General features: G+C 37.5%; 1 protein-coding gene across 1 annotated transcript in view; it reads right to left on the bottom strand.

The window, feature by feature from the left end:
* SYNE1 (spectrin repeat containing nuclear envelope protein 1) overlaps window positions 1–20969 on the bottom strand; it is a 304753-nt gene that overhangs the window by 105238 nt on the left and 178546 nt on the right. Inside the window, exons 75-89 of the mRNA XM_030446636.1 lie at window positions 20700–20965; window positions 17771–19931; window positions 17106–17443; window positions 16304–16448; window positions 14539–14757; window positions 13457–13719; window positions 11395–11560; window positions 10695–10850; window positions 10329–10481; window positions 8772–8954; window positions 7262–7399; window positions 5804–5989; window positions 4204–4326; window positions 1957–2139; window positions 538–681 (exon numbers count right to left, since the gene is read on the bottom strand). Coding sequence (XP_030302496.1) covers window positions 538–681; window positions 1957–2139; window positions 4204–4326; window positions 5804–5989; window positions 7262–7399; window positions 8772–8954; window positions 10329–10481; window positions 10695–10850; window positions 11395–11560; window positions 13457–13719; window positions 14539–14757; window positions 16304–16448; window positions 17106–17443; window positions 17771–19931; window positions 20700–20965 — 4824 coding nt within the window. The remainder of the gene's footprint in view (window positions 1–537; window positions 682–1956; window positions 2140–4203; window positions 4327–5803; window positions 5990–7261; window positions 7400–8771; window positions 8955–10328; window positions 10482–10694; window positions 10851–11394; window positions 11561–13456; window positions 13720–14538; window positions 14758–16303; window positions 16449–17105; window positions 17444–17770; window positions 19932–20699; window positions 20966–20969) is intronic.

Raw genomic sequence — 20969 nt, 5'->3', positions numbered from 1 at the left:
GTAACTCCACAGGACAAAACTCTTCACAGCAATGATTGTAAAAGAAGTTTTGGAGTGAACATTGAAGAATTTTCCTCCACATCTACTATGTTTTTTACGTGATTCAAGTCCCTTCGTGTTCTTTTACAGAATGTTACCTGTATCGGAATAATTGCATATATATATATGTATGTAGGTATGTATATGTGTATTTATACACACACACACATATATAGCACTGAACTAGCAGCAATCACCTGAATAATTGCTTGGCATCGACTTCTGGATTACTCCTTGCTCAATATCTATGTAAACTCTCCATTAGCTATGCAATGCTTTCCTTTGTCACAATGTTGCCTGTAGATTACAGCACAGCTAACTAAATAAATTAATATGCCACACTGTAGCAGTAATATTAGTTTTCTATTTAGCATTAAGTCTATCTGCTCAACAAGCCTTAAGAAAGTCTGAAAAGCTACCCAGCTAATTTATGTCTGGTGCTTATGAGAAAGAAGATCTGCCATTGAGCCCACTGATGTTGTATTTTGGCTCTCCTACCTCATGATGCGAAATCTGGACTTGGAGTTCCTGAATATTGCTTGTTGTTATTGGCTTGTCTTGGATTTCATGGTGAGCACTCTCTATCATTTGCTGTAAATGTTTCATTTCTTGCTCATATTGTTCATATTGAACCACTGCTTCCTAGAAAGGAAAAAAAAATAAAATAATTGAGCATCTACATGAAAATAAATATTTACTTAGCCCAAGCACAGCTGATCTCACTTCTGAAGTGGAGCAAATTTACATGTATCTAGCACTTCCATTTGGAGAAGCAAAGCAGAAATATAGTCAGGAAAAAGTCTATTCAGAAATACTATGAACAACAATGAATTAAATGGTTTCACTCATTTAAGTATTTTCAAAAAACAGTTCACATAACATTATGTTTCAGATATTCAATATAAGGAGCTAAAACTGATGCTTCCAACAAGTATCTCTAGCAAACATACCCACTACCAAAAGGCACCATTGGCTAGTTTCATAGTTTTACTAAAAAGCATTTTCATCTGCTTTTTCATGCCAAGCCTCCATTTATGAAGTGGAAAGACTATATGAAAAAGATAGAATTAATAGAAAATACAACAGGAAGAGGATTTTGAAGACTGATTCAGACCATTATCTAACTAGTGTGATATCCGTTCTTACTGTCATAGATTAATGAGTAACTTTTCTAACCTGTTCTTAAAACTTTTCAGTGTGAAAAGTTGTATCCTTCCTTGTACTTAAGTAACATTAAGTACCTTGATGATGATGAAAAGTCATCTGTTATCTAACTTGAAGCTCTGTAGTTATACCTCAGGTCCTTGTATTTTTCTATCACTAAATCACAGGAAAGAAAAGTCTATTCTCTTCTTCATTGGAAATACCTTTTCTATGTTTAGATATGAATTTGAGCAATCAGTCAAAACCTAGTTTTCTTGTATTTAGCAAAATTTGGAAATGTGAATTTAACAAATGCTGAATTGCTCCAAAATCAGAAAGAAAATGTTAATCAATTTTAAATAAGGATGAAAAAAGTAATTATTTTTATCCTTGAAGGCTATTTAATAATTCAGTATTTATTCAGTCGTTATAAGCAGTTGACGTTATAATAACACAAATTTAATTAAATGATTATGCATATTATAAAATGTAATTCATAAAACTGATAATTATCTATTTGTCAAGTAATCCTATCAGCATTAACAAAAACCATAGCAAGATGAAGAAGAGAACAGGGGTGAGAATGACCGAATCAACAAATCACTACTGTTAAAACCCCCCAAAACAATTGGGATCAGAAACTACTAAAACTTAGTGGGCAGCTTTCTAACAGTATTGCATGGAAAAGAGGAACAGACAGACATGTGAAATTCTGAATTTTAGTTCTAAATTACTCTGAGGCATGGCTGGGATGGAGCCTGAAGCTGCACTTGCCTGCATGATGTTGCACTGCTGAATGGCAGTGTGCTGCAGGCGGCTGGCCTCCTCCTGGAGCCGCAGGGCACTGTGGCACATGGGCAGCCCAGTGACCACCTCTTCAGGAATCCTCAGGGCACTCTGACAGACTTGGACTGTGTGAACCTTTGGCTTCAGTGATTCCATTTCAGACAATAGGTGCTGGAAGCAAAGTCAGTGCCACAATAAAGCGGTTTTTGCAGAACTCCCTGAGTTCTCGATGAGTTCAAGCACTAAACCAAACAAATTTGTTTATCTGGATTCTAAATTGAATATAATCAGGATGCACCCTGGTTGGAGAGGCTCACTCTGAAATGAGTTAAATAAATTATATAATCAAAAGCTCCTATAGCAGAAATGAAAATAATTCATTAAAAAGTATAGTAGTACCTTTTTGTAAGTGTATAAGTACAAAAATACTTCTGTTAATGTATTTGAAAAATACCTTTAGAAAATCCACAAATCAAAGCAGCACAGGAGTCATGTATGTATACACATACTCATGTTAAAATCCAAGTGGAACTACCTGCTGACACACATTAGCACATTTTTGAACCAGCAAATGAAGCCATTGTGTACACAGGCTTCCTCTGAAAACACAAATCATGACTGCAAATGCTGCTTCGGATTCAAAAGGCAATCAAACAGAAAGAAACAAAGCCACACAAATATTTTCCTTTGAATAATCATACACTGGAAGCCTTTGTTAATAGTCCCCGTTAATTCTGTTCACAATGTCCATTCTAGCTGCCTGTTTATAGGCATGAGAAGGATCTAAGTACAATGCTAGAGAATAAATTTGATCAGCATTCTTTTTTTCTTCACTGGGCAGAGTAATGTGTTCACAGGAAGAAATAGAAAAGAAATTAAAACAAGAAAGGCAAAAGCCAAAGTTGATGAAAGGGGCCTTAGAGCATTATACAAAGTTCAGCGGCTGTAAATCAGCAACACAATATATGTGGCAAGTAGGGATGAAGGGACTGGTCACCTCCCTTCTATACCATATGCAGAAAGATAGAAAATGGATCTGACGTGCATACTGATGAGAGAATTGTGGTTTGCTCTTTCTCTGCCTTCATGACACATGGTGGCTAACATGTAACCAGAGGTTTGCTAAATGACCTGTTCCTCAGCCATCACTGGTGAGGCCTCTTCTCTGGAAGGCCCCATAGTGCTGACAGAGGGAACCTTTATGGTGCAGTTCATGCCCGGAATTTCCCTGGGGCTGCATGTCAGCCAATCTCCAAGACTTTGTCTCTGATCTGGTGAAACAGGTAGGCAGGGGCTGCCACCCCTTCTGTACAAAATGAAGTCATACTGTAAGACCTGAGAGACCCAGGATAAAGAATACACATAAACAAGTATAGAATCCATATGCCTTTACTCTTGCCATTGGTGACATGTTTCACTTATACTCATCAATGCCACATTCTGCATTTTGGTTGCAAATCCCTAGAATAAAGACTGTATATTTTAACCAAAAGGGAAAGCCCTGCAAATTTTCCTTTAAACTGTACTTTTTTTCTGAATATTTCAATCCTAAGGGATTAAAATATTGGACCTGTTAACATTTAATTTTCACTGGCAGATTCGAACAGTTAAATCTTTATAATAGCTTTCAGAAAGAAACGTTTCTTAAACAACTTAAAAAGTAATAACTGGGTATTTTTTATCATGAGACTGAGACAAAAAATAACAAATTGACAGATCTATGTAATAGGCCATGTGCAATACAGAAAGCAGCAATATCTTATGGAGGCAATTCAACTAAACATAAAAAAATAGAAAAAAGTCTTAAGGAAAATTGAATTTTCTCTTAGCTTTCCAGTTAATTATTGAAGGATTATCTCATTGTATTTCTATCTGTAAAATTCAGATATCAATCTAGACTTATTTTTGAAGTACTTTAAGAACCTATAGATGAAAATCACTGGATAAAAACAGAGCTTTATCATTATTATTACTTATATGGATGCACATGGATTGGATGCACAGTTCTCAGAAGTGCATCACCCTAAGAACAGACTCATAAAGGACAACAATTCAACCATTCCTTTTCAGGGAGTGATTTTTCCCATGCCATCCCTTATGTCCTTGGCAGCAATTTGGGGCTAGACTCTGAACCAGCAATGCTCCTAAGAAGCACCACAATCAGTCTCACCCACATTCATTACTCTTGTAAGCTCAAGCTGCACAAGTGCTAACTTTGAGTTACTGGACCTTTACCTGTCTGTGAGAAAGTTGCTCTTTCAAGCTCAAATGTCCAAGCTCTGGAGAGGTCAGTGTGGCTTGGGCTTGTTCCAGAGCAGCCTGCAGGGCTCTCATCTCAATTTCAAATTTTTTCATGTCCTGTAAGACAACACGTTTGATTGAGAAGGAAAAAAAATAACCAACCCTATGAATATATGTGGCTGGATTTTTTAGGTACATTCTTTATATGCAGTGCCAAAACTAATTCGTAGTCTTAAAAATTAATTTTAAATGCTTAAAATACTGGATAAAAATACTGGTCATATGACAGACTAGAAAAAGAAATCTGAAAGTCAGAGTTATTACATACTTCCTCAATCTCAAATAGACCATGTTCTTAATAAAGATAGTTTTATGAAATTTGAGGCCTAGGAAGGAACTCAAGATGTTCTTTAGTCATCTTCCTGTAATACAACATGACATAACTGACCTTTACATATTCCACTTTCTCAGTTCTCTTTTTGTAGAAAGTTTTAGGGTTTTATTTTTTGATAGTCTGACATGCAGTTCTCTTTTGTTGCACTTTCAGTCCTCTACTTCTCTACTTACTATCCCATTAACATCAGATGTGAAGAACAAATACTCATTCTATCCAAATCGATCATACTTTTGAATGCGTCTTTTCTAAAAATTTATACAGACATCACAATTATCACTATCTTCTGTCCTTTCTATTTATAAAGTTTATTCAATAGCTCCAATATTTCTCTGAGAACTGAAGCTAGTAAGTTTCACTTCTCTGCTTACTTGTATGCAAATCTCTGCTTTGTTCCATGAAAAATAATAAAAAAACTCCCATATAAGCCTTCAGCTCATAAACTGGTTTACTGATTTGGGCTTTTTTTAAGGAAAGAAATCGTTAAAACCACTGTTACACTGTTCAGGCTGCTGTAGCTGCAGCATTTCTATGCTCTGTAAACGTTGTGAAATAAGAGTCAAATGGGGAGAAGAAACCATATTAATCCTTAGCTGTGATTACCCCAACAACTGGTGATAACCTGTTCTCTTAGTTGCCTTTAGCTATTTTCCTATTTAGAAGCATGCAACTGTAGCAGGTGACAGCAGAACAATTATAAATACACCGTTATACCATTCCAATAAGTCCATATGGAAGAGCTGTATAAAAATTTCAGGGACATGAAAAAGTATATTCATAATTTTCATTGCACTCCCCTGTAGAGGTAGTTCATAGATTATGGAATCCTGGTCTGGTCTCATACTGATCTGAATTAATAGATAGCAGGCTTCAGGTATCTTTTAAGATCAAAATAGAGGAAATATCCCAGTATTAATGCTAATACAGACATTTTTCAAGTATCCAAACATAGGTACATAATAACGTGTTTGTTTGAGACACACCATGGTCCTAAATCCACCCATCCAGAATAGGCAGATATGACAGGACTTACAGCACCCAAAGGGAGCATCTCAAATGGCATAAAACATCTAACTTTAGACAACACAATCATGCCCCGTTTATAGACCACAGATAACCTGCAGTGCTAATAGTTCCAGGGACAAGATGCACACATCATCCTAGCTGGCAGCTAGCATCAGAAAAACTGCTTTCATATACCTTGGCAGCATCCTGGAGACTTGGGAGCCGCATTTTGATAACTTGCTGTAACTCCTCCGTCCTCCGTCCCAGTTCCAACACTTGCTGTGACATTTCTTCTGTACAGTATACACTTGCCAGATACTCAATCCTCTCACTCATGGCCTCCAGATCACCATGAATCTCTCCAGATTCATCCAGCATATTCTACATGGAGATATGAACAAACTGTATGTCAGAGGTAAGCTTCAGATGAAACATTTTTAAGTATACTCCTGTTCTGCAGACTCCTCAGTTCATACACATCTGTAAGCATATAATGAAGTTGTACTAATTTCCAGTAGAGCTTGGGCAATATGATTGGTCCTGAGTGTACGCAGAAGTGCTTCAGCTTTTGTGAAACAATAGAGTAACTTATGAAGGTTCAGCAATTTTACTTATCAACAATAACTTTTACTGTTTTGCAATATACCTTTGCCTGTAAAAATATAATATACACAATCTAGGGACTGGATTTGTTCTGGAGGCCTGGGTGCAGTGTTATAGCAGGGCATTCCTTCCTAAAAAAATGGTTTACAAGGTGTTCTGTGGGATGGCATTGGTTAAGCCCATATCCTCAGTGACTTCTGAAACAGGGAAAATGCAGAGCACAACCAAGCCAGAAATGCTACCTCCCAGCTAGCCTCAAGAAAAGTTGCCTTGAGGTTCCTATTTCAAATAAGAAAGCATGACATACTAAGTTGCCTGAAAGTAAATGCATATTTTATATTAGTGAGACATGATTATCTTATTATGCTTGCATTTCTTTCATGTGGTCATGTAACCCTGTGCAAACTTGAACCTTATCAAACTGCTCCACTGATCCCCCACTTTGAGACACAGAAAGAACAAATTGCACTGCCACAGGGACAGCCAAACACTGATGTGAGATGTTTAAGAAGCAACTGAGAGAAACTCATCCATTGGGTATCAGTCTGAAAACGTTTGGTGTTAAACTCATCAGATGAGAACAAAGATTATTCGAATTTAGCATAAAGGAGAAAGGAAAAAAAGCAAGGAAACAAAACCATAAACACAAACAAAAAAAACAAGACAAAAACCAAATGTAAAAACTGCCTTGTATTAACTGAAGATTCAGAATAATATTAATTGCAATAAGGTAGTCAGTTTGACAGAATCCCAGTGTATAGACATGCAGTTCAATTAAAAGCTAATATGAAGCCAATGTACTTGAATAAACATAGAGATGAGCTTTGAATCAAAAAGTTTTATTCACAATACTTCTCAAATTCAGTCTTCAAAAAACTGCCCAACTCAAAGCAATCATCTTTAGGACTTGCAGAAACAGTCAAAGAAACCTAGCATTTTAAGGTAATTTTTTCTCATGGAAAGGAAGAAAAAAACATAGGAAATAAAACTTCACCACTCAGAAGATAACTTTATACACCGCCCTTTAAATTGCACACTTATTATCATCACCTGGTAGGCTTTACACTGATCACGAAGCTGAGAGGAAGAATTCCATATTATACTACCATGCACTAAGATATTTGCTTTCTCAATCCATTTCAATATGAACTCCAGCATCTCATTGTATTCTTCCAAGTGTGAAGCAGCCTGGGTATAAAAGAAAAATTCACTTAAGTCTAAGATGTAATTTTGTAAAATTGTTAGAGCATATAATATTACTTTCATTTTATTTACTGTCTTTTTAACAATTTACAACTTTTTAACAATTTTCCCTTAGTTTTGATTGTAACTTAATTGCTTCTGTATTTATGGAGTTAAAATAGGCACTACAATAATGTAGGTTACTCTGTGAGAGTACACTGATGCTCAAATATATCCCTAGATGGTACACTTCCTGCACTTATTCAACCTCACACATAAGCTGCAAAATACCTCCTTTCTCAGTTTGTGGCTCACTGCAAGATTCCTGTCATTTCTTATTTCTGCCTCTTTCTACATCATCACCAAAATCATATTTATTTAAAACCTGCTTTGTCTACTCAGCCTGTCCCATTTCCAAAAAGAGAAGCGTTGCACTTATTTCAAAAAACAGGACAAAAGCTCTACTTTCTGATTCATTCAATTTCTATTTAGCAAAGTACTCTTTAGTTCAAATTTTCTCCTCAATTAGCTGGAATAATTTCACTGATTTTCATGTATTTTTCCTGTATAAAAGATCAAATTCTAGGTGAACAGTATTTTTATGTAGTTTGCTTTACCTATAGGTTTTTATGATATCTTGGTGCTAAACAAAAATATCCTAGTAGTTAAATCCCTTCACCAAGTACTAATACTGACTGAACACAGATAAAGATTTTCTGTCTCTTCTGAAAAAGAGTTTTTCAGAGGACACTGAAAAGAATATCACAAAATGGTTATCTTTTTGAAGCCATATAGAAGCTTCTATGGCAGAAGCATAGAAAATCCATTTCTTTGCTTTTAGATTAACTTTTTGGGATAACACAATTATAAAAAAAAATTCTTAAGAAAAATTTCAGGGACTTTGAGCCTCAGGGGAAGCATCTTTACGAATACTGAAGTACTGCATAAACATTCTGCACTATCAAGACCATTGCATCAAGAGTTTTCTATTGAATCTACAAATTATATTCACCCTCTATAGATTGTGACTATAGCAAACCAATTTATTTTTTTCTTTAAATGCTGCAAATGCAGGTAACTGAAAAGTACAATGAGTTAGTATTTCCTGGCATGCTTCTGTGGGAAGGTCTATAGTCTTTTCAGGGCATTGGAGGAAACAGCCAGACGATGATTCATGGGACAGGATGCTAAAGAAGCATCACAGCATTATTCCACCCTCTTCCTTCTGTTCCCTTCTTTGAGCTGTGATGCAAGCCCTGACTAATAATGGGCAGATGTGCTGAGGAATGCCTCCTCTTGCATAACTACAGGAAAATAAATGAGTTTTTGTGCTCCTTTGACTTTAGAAAGGAAAGAGCAGAAGGATTTGATACTATACCTGGCTGAGCTTAGCTGCTCTGTACTCAGCCTGCTGTATTGTCTGCTGGTGCAAGGCAGTGAGTTTGCCTATCCTGTTAGCCAGCTGCTTAGCCAGTGGTACGTTCTGCTCTGCAAAGTCCTGGATTGATGCATCTAATTCCAACAACTTTATATTGCAGCTGTCTAATTCTTCACCAAGGATCTAGACAGAAAAACAAGAAAATCAGTGATCCGGGAAGTGATAGCTTTCTGGTTGATTATTTCTAGTCCAACTTGCAACTTTTATACCCTGTCCAAAGTCTCCATTGTTTGTTCCATTTTTATTCTGAATGAAAACCAACAACACTTTTTTAAGCAGAAAGGCAGAACAGCAGGATGTTTGGTAATCTTTTAAATATGTACCATTACTCTTTCTGACTTCCTGGCTGGAATGGATAACCATTTTCACTACCACAGGAAAAAACTGAGTCACTTCAGTGACATTAATTGTTCTTGGCCATCTTTTTTGTGTTTGCTTTTGAAATCAGTTGTCACCACACATTGCGATGACAAGTATTTTTAATTATTGGAAACAGATTTAACTTTGTTGCTGTCTTAAAATACGCCCTTACAAACTCAGAAACATATAATTACTCATTATTGGATTCAAAAGCTTTCATTTTCATTTGAAACTTGCATTTTCATGGCCTAATCTTGACACAGGAGCAGTCTGGACTGTGCTAGACTGTTTCCTCAGAGATAGAATTTTCTTCTATGTAACATGGGAAAGTGGATTTCACCAGTTTTCTGCTTCATTAGTGGGCTCAAGGAAACAAAACAATTTTAAAGGGATATATTTCAGTGATACCTCCTGCAAAGCAAGTGCAACTTCAGAGCATATTGAGGAACTCACGAAAATAAACAGGTAATTTCTGACATAACCACATACCAAATTTTCTCCTATTTGATATGCTTTGCTTACTTTCAGACAGTAACTCAGGTAAAGTTTATTTTTTACTACTTAAAAACCAAACCAAACTAAAAAAAAACACCCCACCATCAGCCAACCTCTTCCCCATCACCCCTCCTACCCTCATCCCAATTCCCCTACTCTCATTTGATCATCCTAACATGACCACTACACCTCAGTACAGATGAGCTTTTCTGTGTGTGGTACATACCCAATTGCATCAAATAATACCAGGTGGACTACTGGCTAAATACAAATTCTATTTTTTACAAGTAAAGGTGTGCTGTACTGTACTTTTCATTACCAGTTGAAACATGGACCAGTTTGGGAGCCTCAAGTTTTCCCAGACTAGAGTCATACTCACTATTAAAAAAAAAGGTATCTTTGTCCATCTGACTTACTTTTACCAATTTTCTCCAAGTTCTGTTACTCATTCAAGCCCCTGTATGGGCTAGTTTGCAAAGACTATAATTTAAAAATCTCATCAGTCAACCCTTATTTCTGTCCATTTTTCTGTTGAACTAAATTTAAAAACATTTTATGCAAATCTTTACAAATATAACCTTGGTATGAAATGAATTCAGGAGAATTTATAGTGTAAAAAAGTTAAGGGAAGCCTTGTCTTACCTTATGTTCATGTTTAGCTTGTGCAATATCATTTGTTTTCTTCTTCAGTTTGGAAAGAATGATATTTAGTTCATTTGCTACCCCCTGAACTTTCTGAGCAAACTCTTGATTCAATCTTTTGATCTGCTGAGTTTCTCTTTCTTTGGTTTGGATCTGTCAACAAAAATAATTCATTTCAGTAACCATAAATCTCTTCTCCTAAAAGAAAAGTATTTTTCATGTAACTTAGGTTAATTTAATGTAAGAAGGTAACAAAACTCCTCTAAGTTGTCATAGTTTGACCTTGCTCCCATACTGTTCTTCACAAAGTGGTAAAGTCTAAAGAAGGGCTAAAGATCTGTAATGAATCTATCTGCTGTGCTTTACCTGATCTTGAACAGTTACAAGGTCCAGCCCAACCTCTGCTAGATGAAGGGAGAGCTCAGAAGGCAAAATGGTGTAAAGCCCCAAGTACTTATTCTGTTGCTGCTCAGCCATTTTTTCAACAGCCTGACGATGGGTGGTTACTTCACTGAGGAGAGACTTATGACAGAAAAACAGGATTGTTGAGAACAATGAGGAAAACATGTCTGGGTAAACTTAGCAAATGCAATCATTACATGCAGCTAACTGCTTTCAGATTTTTAATTAGCTCATTGAAAATAATTATATCTTGGAATTTCTTGAATTCTCATTTATGAATGTCTTTCCAGGTCTCTGTTACTGTATGTAGAAAATGTCAACATCTCAGCACCTCCAGTGAAATGAGTTGATTTTGTTGCTTCCCTCCTCGTCCCAAAGTGGCAAGACAGAAATGTCACATTCTGTCCATTCACATCTATAATTCCTCCGTATTTTAGATGAGAGGAGAAATATGCAGGCAAATACTCAAATAGTTCATAAGTATCTTTAAAATGAGGTATTACAGCCCATCAACCACTTCATGCTTTATGAATTTTTCTAGTGGCTTATTCAAAAAACAGATGAATGTAGTCTGATTTGAATTTGTGGTGTTTTTAAATTGATTAACTAGCAGATTAAAATAAAGATAAATAATGTAAATTAGAAATTGACAAATTTTATATACCTGCAACTCCTGAAGTTGAGTATCCACTTCTGCATCAGGGCTTAATAAGTATTCTTTTGTTTCCTGGATCCAGGACTTCACAATATTAATCTCTACTTCAACCTCCTCACGTTCCTTCAGCTCCTGTTTTACCATCTTCACACCTTTTTTCACTTTCTGTTGCATACTTCAGACACAAAGAGACAACAACTATTTATGAAGAATTAAGCAATGTCTAGAAACATTACTTTGTTAAAAAAAATATTGAATAAGAAACATAATGACTGACAGCCCCACATCCAGTATACTAAAAAGTGGGTTGGTGCTGCAAGGGACTACTTAAGCAGCACACATTCTTCAGTACACATTTTAATTACCATTTTTTGTGTATTTTGACATCAAATAAATGCACAACTGTTCTGAATTAGTGCAAATGTTTACAATACAGACAGGTATATCTGAGCTCTTCACCACAGACTGTCCTTATTGTCAGTGGAGGAAGCAGGAAATTCTAGGACATGATTTAGGCTGATTCAGAATCATAGAGTGGTTTGAGTTGCAAGAGATCTTAAAGATCATCCACTTCCAACCGCCCCTTCATGGGCAGGGACACCTCTCACTAGACCAGGTTGCTCAAGGCCCCATCCAAGTGTTCATCCTTGAACACTTTCAGGGAGGGAGCAGCCACAACTTCCCGGAGCAACCTGGGCCAGGGTCTCACCACCCTCATTGTACAATTTTTTTTCCTTCTATCTAATCTAAATCTACCCTCTTTCATCTTAAAACTGTTACCCCTCATCCTATCATTACATGCCCTCCTTGAAAAAAGTGACTCCCTAGCTCTCTCATCATCGTTCTAAAAGAAACGTCAAAAAGAAGCCAGAAAAAAATGCATCTTAGACCCGTTTGTTTCTCTCCGCTAATTAGAGTGAGAAGTAAACAGTTCAGATGTGGATATCTATAACCTAAAATAATATGAGATAAAGTCCACCCATATTGATGGGATTTGTATTGGCAGAATACCTAGTATAAGGCCAGGATCTAACAGCTGACCACCCTTTTCGACCCAAGGACCTATCTCCACACTTCCACTAGATTTCTGCACTTTCCTCAAGAACTTGGATGTCCTGTAGAAAATAAAATCTCTGTAATAAAATCTCAGCTCTGTGAACAATCTACAGGACTACCTGTAGCTCTTATGCATGTAACATGGATTTTACTTTGATATTCCTGTATTCGATTTGCATAATACTCAAACCATCCCTTTTTTAACATGAGCATGAGACCATCACAGACCCTGCTTCTCAGAAACCACATCTAAGAGAATATTGGAATCAAAATTATTAGTATTTACACATTTTCTACAAGAACTGCTATTCTACTGTAACCATTTATGCATGCTCATAATAAACTCTGCACAGGCTAGGTGCAGGGTTCACAGTTTTTTCCTTTTCTATCTCCATTTTCCCACTGAGGAGATCCAGATAACGGCACTTTAGTGCACTCACGAGGTGGTTGTGAGCCCTGACACTTAGCATAAAAGTTCCTGTTTTATACATGACAGAAATATTTTAGATTTAGATAAACATTCACATAACCACAGGGTGAAATTTTAAGATTTTTTTGTTTGCATATGAACTAAATTCCCTTATAAATTTCACAGAATACCTACTTTTGTTAGCTCAGTGCTTCCAGTAGGAAAAACAAAGTGATAAACTAATCTAAACTTAAGATACAAAAAGATTAAAGCCCACTGTTAAGAGGGAGAAGGAAGGGTTTAAAATGATTTACTACTTTCATGTAGTATCCAGCCCTTAGATACATTAATATTACTATACAAGGCAAAAAGCACATATTATAAAATCCATAGTCATGCTGATGGAAATAAATAAAAATGGTAAAATTGTATTTGAGAGTGAATTGAAGATAATTTAAAATTAAACTGATGCTTCTTTTAGATACAATAACTAATACTTACTTTAAGCACTGCAATTTCTGATTACAACCAAAAACGATACGTGAACTCTTATTAACGAATCACAAGGTACAATTTTCTAATGAGTCATTTAAAATATTGCCTTACTTGTGGCATCGATCTTGCATTGCTTTGATTTCTTGCATGACTGGTAGATCCTCCTGAGATGGAGACTTCATTTCCACATCCTGAAGCATGCTGACAGCATGCTGTCTGAGCAGGCCCAAGGATGACAGCTGGTGCTCCACCTCCAGAAGGAAGCTGCCATGGTAATCCAGGAGTTCCAGGAGCTCTGTCTTAGATGCTTTTTCCACTGAACTTTCTGGTAAGCGACCTTGTAGCTGATCTATTGCTATGGTGGCTTTCTGAATCTATGGAAAGAGATGCAGTCTCAGCAGTAGTGTAATCAAAAAGAAGCAGTACAAGTGATAGCCAAAGGTGCTAAACCCTGTGCTGTATGTTTAGTTCCTGTAAAACAGTTGTGTTATAGGGCTTGTGCAGCAGTCTCTATAACAGATATAAATCTATGCTCTAATGTGCTCTTGTTGCTAAGGTACTGTCCTGTCAAGTCATGAGTGGCTCCTCCCATTTTTTTAGCATTTATTATCTTTATCACCATAGAGTCTAGAGCTCTATCTACCCCAGGAGAGAGCCATATTTAGTACAAGTGATACATTTAACAGAGAGATTATCCCTATTCTCAGAGAGCCTGCAGTCTGAGCATAAAATAATGGACAATGACAGAGAAAATCAGATAGGATATACAGAAAAAAAAGAGACACATGATCTGTGAGCAGTGACTGGAAATAATATCACTTCATAAATTTAGAAACAGAAACTTCATACCCTTCAGGGAAGAAAAAAAAGATAAAAAAAATTATTAGTCTAGAATAGATCATCTGGAGAAGAGAAATGTAGAGAAGGTTCTGAACAACCAGAAACCAAGACAACTCTTTATTTACTATACATGTATGCATCTAGAAGAATAGTGTAAGACTTGGAGGCAGTGGTTCTAAACCTAGGTCTTCCATAGCTGCTTCTTTTTTAGTGTGGCTTGGGAAAAATCACTGTTATTCCAGCTATCAGTTTTGTCTACCATAATGTGATAAACAAGACAGTATAATGAATGAAAACCTAATGAAAACCTATGTACAGTTAACAGAGGAGGACTTACCAAGACTAGAAGTTACCTTATCATTAAATCCCTTCCACTCCTGCACTGCATCTTCCAAAATTTTCTCTTGTTCTTGGGCTACATTCCGGAGACGTGTCCAGCGCTGCCAAACTGTTGTCATGGATCTACTTAGAGTTGCCTTACTGGCATCATTGCTAACTTTTTCCAGCTGTGACGCCTTTTCTTCTAGGGCTGTGATCTTCCCATGGAAAGAATTCACTGCAGACACAAGAGTCTGAAAAAGCAAAAATAAGCACTGCTTTCCTTTTTTACAACACAATTCTTAACTATTCAACACGCTTGCAGTCAGATGAGCCACTTTCATCCTCTATAGACAAAGAATAGGTACTCTGTGTTGAGTGAGGTCATTAGCTCTCTAATTTTCACATGCAATATAATAGCTAAAGTTATTTTGATTATCCTTTCCATTTACTCTGGATGCTATCCTGTGCAACCTACTCTATGTGAACCTGCTCTGGCATGGGCGTTGGACGAGATAATCTACAGAAGTCCCTTCCAATCTCTAACATTCTGTGACCTTGTGATTCAGTGAAATGTACATTCAAGTCCCTTCTAGCCAGCAGCTCAAGGGAGGTGATTCTCCCCTTCTATTTCACTATCGTAATATCCCACTTGTGTCCAGTTCTGGAGCCCCTAATTCAAGGACATGGAGACATTAGAGTGAAACTGTGAAGATCATCAGAGGGCTGAAGCACCTTGGCTATGAAGCCAGGCAAAGAGAGTTGGGGCTGTTCAGTCTGTAGAAGGGAAAGCTCCAGGGAGACCTTACAGCAACCTTCCAGTACCTAAAGGGGGCCTACAGGAAAGCTGAGGAGGGACTTCTTACAAGGGTGTGTACTTGGGTCTTAAGCTGCAAAAGGATAGATTTAGATTGGATATTTAAAAAAAAAAAATATTTACTATGAGGGTGAAGAGATACTGGCACAGGTTGCCCAGGGAAGCTGTGGATGCCCACTGTCTGGAGGTGTTAAAGGCCAGGTGAGATAGGACCTGGATGGAGCAACCTGACCTAGTGGGAGATGTCACTGCCCATAGCAGAGTGGTTGGAACTGGATGATTTAAGGTGTCTTCCAACCCAAACCATTTGTGTTTCTATGACTTAAGGTATTTAAATATGCATTTATGTTATGCTTAACCCTAATGTCATTTTAGATGTCAAAAGGTATCTCTGAATTTTTATGAAGCTGTCAGATGTTACATTACTCTTGAGGAGATTCCTGCCTTCACAAAGACACATCTGGGAACAAAGCAGGATGTCTCAATTTTCACTAACTGCCTATATTAAGGCAACTCATTAGCACCATAAATACTAGAGGGAAAAGTATTTTTTTTAAGTAACTTTTCTTTCTTTTAGACAGAAGTTATTATACTCCATATCTTCCTGACCCAGTAAAACTATATCACATGATCTAAAATAGACAGACATTTCTGTTGATCCTAGTGTCTTGTAAGGAACATAGATTTGGGACTTATGGACCCAGGGCTTTTATAAGCCATCTACTTCCAGCCATGGGTCCTCCCAGCTCTCAGGAGCACACAGACAGACATTAAGTTGAAAAGAAATTAAAAATATCTGTCCCAGTCAGCCCACAAATAAAGTGTGTTCTGCACAGAAAAAAACACCTCTTGGTGTGCTTTGACACAGTTAAGCACTTCAGAAAAAGGTTTAAAAACTCAAACTCAAGTTGTCACAGTTAGGGACCTACATAACATTTATTTACACTGAAGAAAAAGAATTTCATAAAAAACTGGTACCTTACCTTATGTGTCAGCAATTTCTCCTCTGCTTCATGAGAAGAAGCAGCTTTAGCTACTGAGAATTCAGATAATTTTTTTTCAGCCTCATTCATCACTTCAATAACCTTCTGTCTTGCTGTCTGATAAGCCTGCCACTCAGAAGTGCACCTTAAAAATACAGTTCAAGAAAGAGCAACTTACTGTGATATGAAAAAACTTGAAAATAATGATTATTGCATCTAGCTTTCAATGTAACTGCTTCATTTTTCTGTTACACAGTATTTTCCAATAAAAAGAAAGATTATTGGGAAAGAGCACACATGATCCTGATTTTCAGCTGTGCCTGACATCTTGGCAGTAAATAGCCCTTGACTGATGCTTCCTCAGTGACTTCAAAATGCAAGCCTTTGTCTAGCTTGTGTTTTAAACCCACCCAAACCTTTGGAATCCAGAACATTAAGGAATAATACTTTATATAGTTATGATAATGAAAAAGGTATTTTCATTTAAGCTCAAAATGTTTCCATTTGACTTGTTTCTGTATAGGTCTTGCACCAGGTGAAATAAGGGCCAGTTATTCCCTACTTTTCATTTTGGTGTTCCAAGCTTCATCTAATTTTATCATAGTTTCCTCAGGATCACACATCTGTGTCATTGGCAGGGGATGAAACAAAATCCAAGAACTCTGAATCTCAATATCCACTTCTCTAATCAGTAACACAAATGTTTTACAGAACTCCAGTTAACTTTACCATCACTTTTTTTCATTGTCCACAAGGTGATCTTAAAATTAAAGAAAAAAAAACCCAACAAACCAGAATATACCTTTGCAACTGCTCTTGCTGGGTTTTGGCTTCTTGCTTTGTCCCGTTGGCCTTTTCCTCCAACACAGCTACATTCTGCATCAGCTGCTCTCTTGCTGTGGCTTGGATAAAGGGCTCTATCTCAGACACAAGGCCCTGTAACTCCTTCAAATGATTACTGAACTGACTTTCTGTGCTGAAAAATTCAATGTGGCTCCTTAGGTTCTCCTCAGAGTTCTCAACATCAAGACCATTTCTTGCTAGATGTAGAAACTCCTGAGCATCTTCAAGCCAGTCATTTGCTATCTGCATCACTTGGTAGTATCTTTGGCAGAGGCTATATAATTTATTCAAAGTAGCCTGAAATATAAAGGAAAATTTTGTGGAGGGTCATTAAATTCACGGCAGCAGCAAAAATATTCTGCTAGATTTTGCCCATTCTTTCTTTCTTTTCCCCCTCTCTGGAGAGACTGCATGCAGGCATAAATGCATATTAAAGGAAGACTTTTCTCTCTTTCCACCTTTCCCCATGTCATCTATGGCAACAAGCCACAACTTAAGCCATTTAAAAAAACCAAACAGCAGTATTCTTAAAATCATTCTTTTCATGATTACGAATATCAAGTCAGAGAGCCATACTTCTCACCTTTGTGTGTGAGAAACTAATAAAACTGAGGGTGCACTAACCTGTCTCGTGTGTATTGATTCTTGAACTTCACCATCTAGTTCTGTCAGCTCAGCAAGAGTGTTTTCCAGGTCAGAAGGTATCAGCTCCTTTGCTTTCATATATTTCTCTTTCTCTTTATTGCTCAGTGCATTCATTATTCTCAGGCTTGACTGCACTTCTTCCTGATGTATCTGAACCTTTCGGATTTCTTCTTGGATGCTTTGCAGTTTGAGGTCCAAACTTAATGTTCCATTAAGTTCTGATTTCACCCATCTCAACCAGTCAAGTGAGCGGCAGATTTCTGTCTGGAAGTCTATGCTTTGCACGAGTCTGTTCTCACACTCCATCACAGTGTCACCAATGGCAGCATGCAAAGACTTAAGTTTCTCTTGCCAAGACTGCACTTGGTCATTAGCTCTCTCATATGCAGATGAGTCCAGCTGAGGAGAAAGGGCTTCTAGATGTTCAGTGATTTGCTTCAGAAGACTCCCTGACTCTTGCAAGCTGCCCACCAGAGAATGGTATATTTTTAACTTCTCTTCTATTGGGAGCGTCTCTTCATTTACTTTCATCTGCTCCTTCTTCACTGCCTCTAGCTGTGCCTCAAACTGCATACACATTTTCTCATGCTCCTGACATGCTTCTATTGTGTCTTCCAACATGTTGATTTTCTGTTCTATTTGCCTCTTCAACTTGTGATACAGTGTGACAAGTTTTAACATCTCATCTGGTTGCCATGGCTGGCCAGTGCTCCGAAAGGCTTCCTTCTTCTGGTTTAGTTCATCCACTGCTGCACCGAGGCTCATCACTTCCCCTAAGAGATCTCTGTAGGCCTGCTGGAGTGACACAGCCTCTTTGGCTAAAGCAGCAGCTGGAGCTTTGTCCATGTTAATAAACTGATCTTCCAGCTCAGTTAGAGCTTTAGTTGTCAAGTCAATCAAAGAGGCATACTCTTTTCTGGCATAAATTGCTTCCTGAACCTTATATAATTTTTCTTTTGCCAGAGCAGTGACAGTATTGAATTGCTGAGGGAGAACATTAAGTTTTTCATCCAGATAAGAATGATCCACTTCATTAAGTGATGGTAGGATTTCTTGGCCATCTCTTTGCAGTGAAAGTAACAGATTTTCATATTCTGGGGATTGCTCAAGAATCTGTTGATATTTTGACAACTGCGTGTATAGTTCGGAGTTACTATTCATGACATTGACTTCTGGGAATGTGACAATATCAGCTTGTTTCAGCCAGTGGCCAGCTTTATCCAAGTCTTCTTTGAAATATTTCCTAGAAACTATATTTTTCTCCAGTTCTAACAATCTCTGGTTACACTTTTGTAAAACAGTATCATAGGCATTCTGTAGTTCTTGCAGTTTACCTAACACTTCACTCTTTTCTTGCTCTGTTGCTTCTTTCATTAAATCCCTTCCTTGAGCCCACAACCCCGTGACTTCATTTTGATAGGCCTTCAGTTCAGCCTGGGCATTCTTGCAAGTCCTGATCTGTTTATTCACATCTTCTGGCAACAGACAAATGTGTTCTGGAAATGTCACCTTCTTCTCATGCTGGTGAATTTGGTTTGTAGCCTGAAAGACTGCCATTAGAAACTGAGTCTTTTCAGACAGTGCTTTATTCAGGTGCTTTCTTCTTTGGCCAACCAGATCACTAAGACAATTAATATGGTGCTGTGCATCAGCAAGTGCTTTCTGCAGATCCTGCCTTTCATTAAGCCCTAGGTTGGTCATCACTCTGTCAGCATCCTTCACAAGCATCTTCAGAACAAGCTGCTTGGCTTCAAGCTCACTGCAAATGTTAAGATGATCCATGAGAAGACACTGAGCCAAATCTGGAGGAGGACTCTCTTTAAGAGCCTCTGATACACTAGGTTGCTGCTCTTCTGCCCATTCCATTAGCTCCTGAAATTTGGAATGCACCAAACTGAGCTCTTCTAAGGTTGAAATAGAAAGCTGAATTTTCCTTTTGACAAGATCCTCCATTTGAGTCCAGCGTTGCTCGAAATAACCAAACTGCTCCTTTACTAATTCTTTGTCATCAAGATTCAGATGTTCCATCATCTTCTGTTTCTGATCTTTCAAATCTTCCAGAGCAAATCTCCTTTCCTGTAGTGCCAGTGCTAATTTTTGCAAAGCTTCAAGGTGCACGTTTGTACTTTCAGCATCAGATCTGTTATCAGAGCAGACAGGATGGAAATTAATTATTAGAACCTCTTCCAGGCCAGACTTTTAGAAGAGGCCATGATGAATTATCAATCTACTATATACTGAAATCAATATGATATAAAGACCTACAGTTTTTTGATTCTTTTAAGCATACCAGTCTTTGATATTAAATTAAAAGGTTGTTGCTGCTCTCAGTTTCATCTGCAGTGTGGTCGCCGGGCTGACCATACCAATTAACATGAATACTACAGAATATACTGGTTATTCTGCAAATATGAACAAGCACTGAAGTAGAAGGAAATCTCGTGCCATGATAGTGATAGCAGCAGTAGTAGACTCTCACAATTTTACACACAGCTGGCGTGTTTACGCTGTTCGAAGCAACTGCAATCATTTAGCAGAGGCAACAAAACTCTAATGTAACAGCATAATATATAAAAGACAGTATTACAATGTAAAAAAAGCACATGAAACACAGTAAACCAAATGAGTTAAAAAAAAATAGTCAGAATGTTTGAAATATCAGAAAATGCTATACCCTGAGATGGGATCAATCAGTACTTGCCTTAAAGACAAACACTGATGATCTGGCTTCTCAAGCTCTTCTTTATTTCAGTACAAGTAAATGTCCTATAATTAATTAGGGAGGCCCGTTTCCAATTAAGCATAGGAAAAGGAATTTTTAGTGAATCCAACTTAGAGGCACTCTGTGAACAGCTCTTCCAACTTATATGCACTAAGTCAGCTTTGTGAGTGCTACTAAGTTTTTTACCTAGCCAGGTTGTCCCACTCTTCTGTGAGTTTTTCCAAAAAACCTTCAACTACATTCATGCGATCATGATAATCTCTTGTCCTCTGCAGATCCTCTTCCCTCTGTACAAGCAAACTGTGTGCCTGAAGACAGAGGTCCAGCCACTGGTTGCTCAGCTCTCCTGTTGCCTTGTGTTCAGGTGATTCCTGTCCTTGGGTTAGTTTGTTCATCTTATCAGTCACAGAGCTAAGAGCTGACTGCTTAGACTGCAACTTCTGATTGAATTCCTGA

Source organism: Calypte anna, chromosome 3 (assembly GCF_003957555.1).
Source record: "Calypte anna isolate BGI_N300 chromosome 3, bCalAnn1_v1.p, whole genome shotgun sequence".
Classification (NCBI taxonomy): Eukaryota; Metazoa; Chordata; class Aves; order Apodiformes; family Trochilidae; genus Calypte; species Calypte anna.
This window is presented reverse-complemented; position numbering and strand designations above follow the sequence as displayed.